The following is a 3,672-nucleotide window of genomic DNA, read 5'->3' as shown; positions in this document are numbered from 1 at the left end:
CAGGCTTTGGCACTGGCTCTTTCCTCATCCAAGGGATACCCTTTCTCTCAACTCCTACCTTATCTGGAGAACTCTTATGTTACCTGCAAAACCTAATCCCATTGTACCCTTCCCTGCCAGAGTCATAAATTCAATCCTCAACTCAGGGGTACTGGGGGCATTTATGACAAGCTGTGTCATAAATTATAACAGCTTCTCTCAGGATGCGTGGCCAGGAAGTGGGTGATTGTCCCTAATGACCCTCACTCCTCTCTCCTCTCTTCCCAGCTACTCTGACCCATGGATCCCCTGGGCCCAGCCAAGCCACAATGGCTGTGGCGCCACTGTCTGGCCGGGCTGCTGTTTCAGCTGCTGGTGGCTGTGTGTTTCTTCTCCTACCTGCGTGTGTCCCGAGATGATGCCACTGGGTCCCCTAGGTCAGGGCTCATGGCCGTGGAACCTGTCACTGGAGCTCCCAATGGGTCCCGCTGCCAGGACAGCACGGCGACGCCTGCCCGCCCCACCCTCCTGATCCTGCTGTGGACGTGGCCTTTTAACACACCCATGGCTCTGCCCCGCTGCTCGGAGATGGTGCCAGGTGCAGCCGACTGCAACATCACTGCCGACTCCGATGTGTACCCACAGGCAGATGCAGTCATCGTACACCACCGGGATATCATGTACAACCCCAGTGCCGACCTCCCGCCCCCCACCAGGCCGCAGGGGCAGCGCTGGGTCTGGTTAAGCATGGAGTCTCCCAGCAACTGCCGGCACCTGCAGGCCCTGGACGGATACTTCAATCTTACCATGTCCTACCGCAGCGACTCCGACATCTTCACGCCCTACGGCTGGCTGGAGCCATGGTCCGGCCAGCCTACCCACCCACCGCTCAATCTCTCGGCCAAGACCGAATTGGTGGCCTGGGCAGTGTCCAACTGGAAGCCGGACTCGGCCAGGGTGCGCTACTACCAGAGCCTGCAGGCCCATCTCAAGGTGGATGTGTATGGGAAATCCCACAAGCCCCTACCCAGGGGGACCATGATGGAGACGCTGTCCCAGTACAAGTTCTACCTGGCCTTCGAGAACTCCTTGCACCCCGACTACATCACCGAGAAGCTGTGGAGGAACGCCCTGGAGGCCTGGGCCGTGCCCGTGGTGCTGGGGCCCAGCAGAAGCAACTACGAGAGGTTCCTGCCGCCCGATGCCTTCATCCACGTGGACGACTTCCAGAGCCCCAAGGACCTGGCCCGATACCTGCAGGAGCTGGACAAGGACCACGCCCGCTACCTAAGCTACTTCCGCTGGCGGGAGACGCTGCGGCCTCGCTTCTTCAGCTGGACACTGGCTTTCTGCAAGGCCTGCTGGAAACTGCAGGAGGAATCCAGGTACCAGACGGTGCGCAGCATAGCGGCTTGGTTCACCTGAGAGGCCGGCGAGGGGCCTGGGCTGCCGGGACCTCACTTTCCCAGGGCCTCACCTACCTGGGGTCTCACCTACCTGGGGCCTCGCCTGCTGGAGTCTTTGGTGGCCAGGCATGTGACTTACCTGGGACTTCGCATGCCAGGCTTTACCACTGCCAGGAGCCTCCCCTGCTGGGGACCTTGCCGGCTGGGGACGGTGCCTACTGGGAACCTTGTTTGCTAGAGGCTGCACCTACTGAGAGTCTCGGCTGTTGGGGACTTTACCTGCTGGGACCTGGTGCCAGAGACCTCGCCACACTAAATGTCACCTGTGAGGAGCCTCACCTGCTGGGGACCTCACCCTGGAGGGCACCCTGGGAACTGGTACCCTGGAGGCCCTGCCCCCGGGCAATGGTGCAGGCTGGTTAGCTTGTGGTTTTATTGCCGTTGTTAACCACCCATGAGGGGTGCAAACAGACAATGCTGCTACCATTTTCACACGAGAACGCTTCAAGGAAAGGTCCTGTGTCCCCCTCACCCCAGAACAGAGGTTCTCATGCAGGGCGATTCCATCCCCAAGGGCACTTGGCAATGTCCGGAGACATTTTCAGTCGTCACAACCTGAGGAGGAGGATGAGGTCACCTAGTGGGTAGAGGCCAGGGTTACCCCCACACCCCCTACGATGCACAAGTCGGGGACCCTACAACCAACAATGATGGTTCCAAATGTCCAGGAGCAGAAAACCCTGTTCTAGAACCTTCTATGACCCTGGAGATCAAGTCCCTTGCGGGGGGAGTGTTCAGATCCCTCGGGGGTCCTCTCCTCCAGCTGGCTCCCTGCAGTCGGCTCTGGCACCCACCCAGAAGTGAAAGTCTTTTTTCTGAAGATCTCAGGTCAAGAACTCCCGTCAGGCAAGCCCTGCATAGAGCCCTGCTCCACCACTTAGGGCTGCAGATGGGTTCTGACTGTAAATGAGGACATCTGGAACATTCCGGAACATTCTGGGCTTGGGGGAAATTGCTCTCTGGAATGCCCAGGGGGACCTGGCGGTGGAAGGTGGTGGTGAATCCCAGGTGCTCTCTGAGCCTCAATCTCCCTATTTGCACAGTGGACCTGCAGGCTCTGAGGGCTGGGGAGTGGGGCCCGTGCTCTCCAGGACTGAAGATGGGCAGGGCTGGGATAAAGGGACCCTCTCTGCCCAGGGCACAGGGCCCAAGGGAGCTGGATGTGTTGCCCCAGGTGTGTAGGGCAGGATCCCCTAAGGAGGAGGGCAAGGGGAATGTGTGTGACCGTCAGCAGTGGTGTGCACATGGCTGGGGGACACTCGGTGTGACTGTCAGCAGGTGGGTGTCACAAACACATCACTGTGGGTGTGACCTTGGTGTGACTCTGATAGTGCCTGCGGATGTGTTGCGATGCCTGCCTGTGGCTCTATGTAGGTGTTTGTAGGTGGTGGTGATTGCGAATGTGAGACAGAATGTGTGGCCCTGGGAGGCTTTGAGTGTTGGATGGAGCAGGAGCCCCTCTCTGAGTGTGCGTGTCTGTGTGACCACGCAAAGCCGTATCTGCATGGACCTGTGTCCTTGGGTGTGGTGAAGTGGGCTGTGTGTGGCCACATATGGGATTCTTAAGCTGTGTCTGCAAGTGGCTGTGACCATGTGTGTGGCCTTGTGGATGAGGAGGGGGAGGTGGAGTTCTTAAAAGTATTACAGGCCGGGCGCGGTGGCTCAAGCCTGTAATCCCAGCACTTTGGGAGGCCAAGACGGGCGGATCACGAGGTCAGGAGATCGGGACCATCCTGGCTAACCCGGTGAAACCCCGTCTCTAGTAAAAAAATACAAAAAAATAGCCGGGCGAGGTGGCGAGCGTGTGTAGTCCCAGCTACTCGGGAGGCTGAGGCAGCAGAATGGCGTAAACCCAGGAGGCGGAGCTTGCAGTGAGCCAAGATCTGGCCACTGCACTCCAGGCTGGGCGACAGAGCGAGACTCAAAAAAAAAAAGTATTACAGGAGGGGAAACTGAGGCCCACAGAGGGCCAGGGACCCAGGCCAAACATTCCTCCCTGCAGGGGGGTAGGCAGAGACCCTGCGGGATGGTGGGAGGATCAGCATGACCTCAGCCTCCTGAAGAAGGTGCCGGCAGTGGCTCAGCTCTGCAGAGGTGGTAGGTGGCTGATGCCCAGAGAAGTTGAGGAACTCACCCAAGGCCACACAGCTGCCAGAGGTGAAAGTGGGTTTTCTGAAGATCTCAGGTCAAGAACTCCAAAGTCAGGCAAGTCTCCCATAGAGCCCTC

The 3,672-nt window shown here is 58.8% G+C and overlaps 1 protein-coding gene across 2 annotated transcripts in view; it reads left to right on the top strand.

Moving 5' to 3' along the window:
* LOC105530058 (alpha-(1,3)-fucosyltransferase 5) overlaps nt 1–1,404 on the top strand; it is a 77,450-nt gene extending 76,046 nt beyond the window's left edge. For both annotated transcript variants that reach the window (XM_011967403.1, XM_011967404.1), the window contains exon 4: nt 268–1,404. In XM_011967403.1, coding sequence (XP_011822793.1) covers nt 280–1,404 — 1,125 coding nt within the window. In that variant the 5' untranslated portion in view covers nt 268–279. The remainder of the gene's footprint in view (nt 1–267) is intronic.
* The last annotated feature ends 2,268 nt before the right edge of the window (nt 1,405–3,672 follow it).

The sequence above is a fragment of the Mandrillus leucophaeus genome, unplaced genomic scaffold (assembly GCF_000951045.1).
Source record: "Mandrillus leucophaeus isolate KB7577 unplaced genomic scaffold, Mleu.le_1.0 Scaffold8, whole genome shotgun sequence".
Lineage (NCBI taxonomy): Eukaryota > Metazoa > Chordata > Mammalia > Primates > Cercopithecidae > Mandrillus > Mandrillus leucophaeus.
Note: the sequence above shows the minus strand (reverse complement) of the source record. Positions and strands in the feature narration are given on the sequence as shown.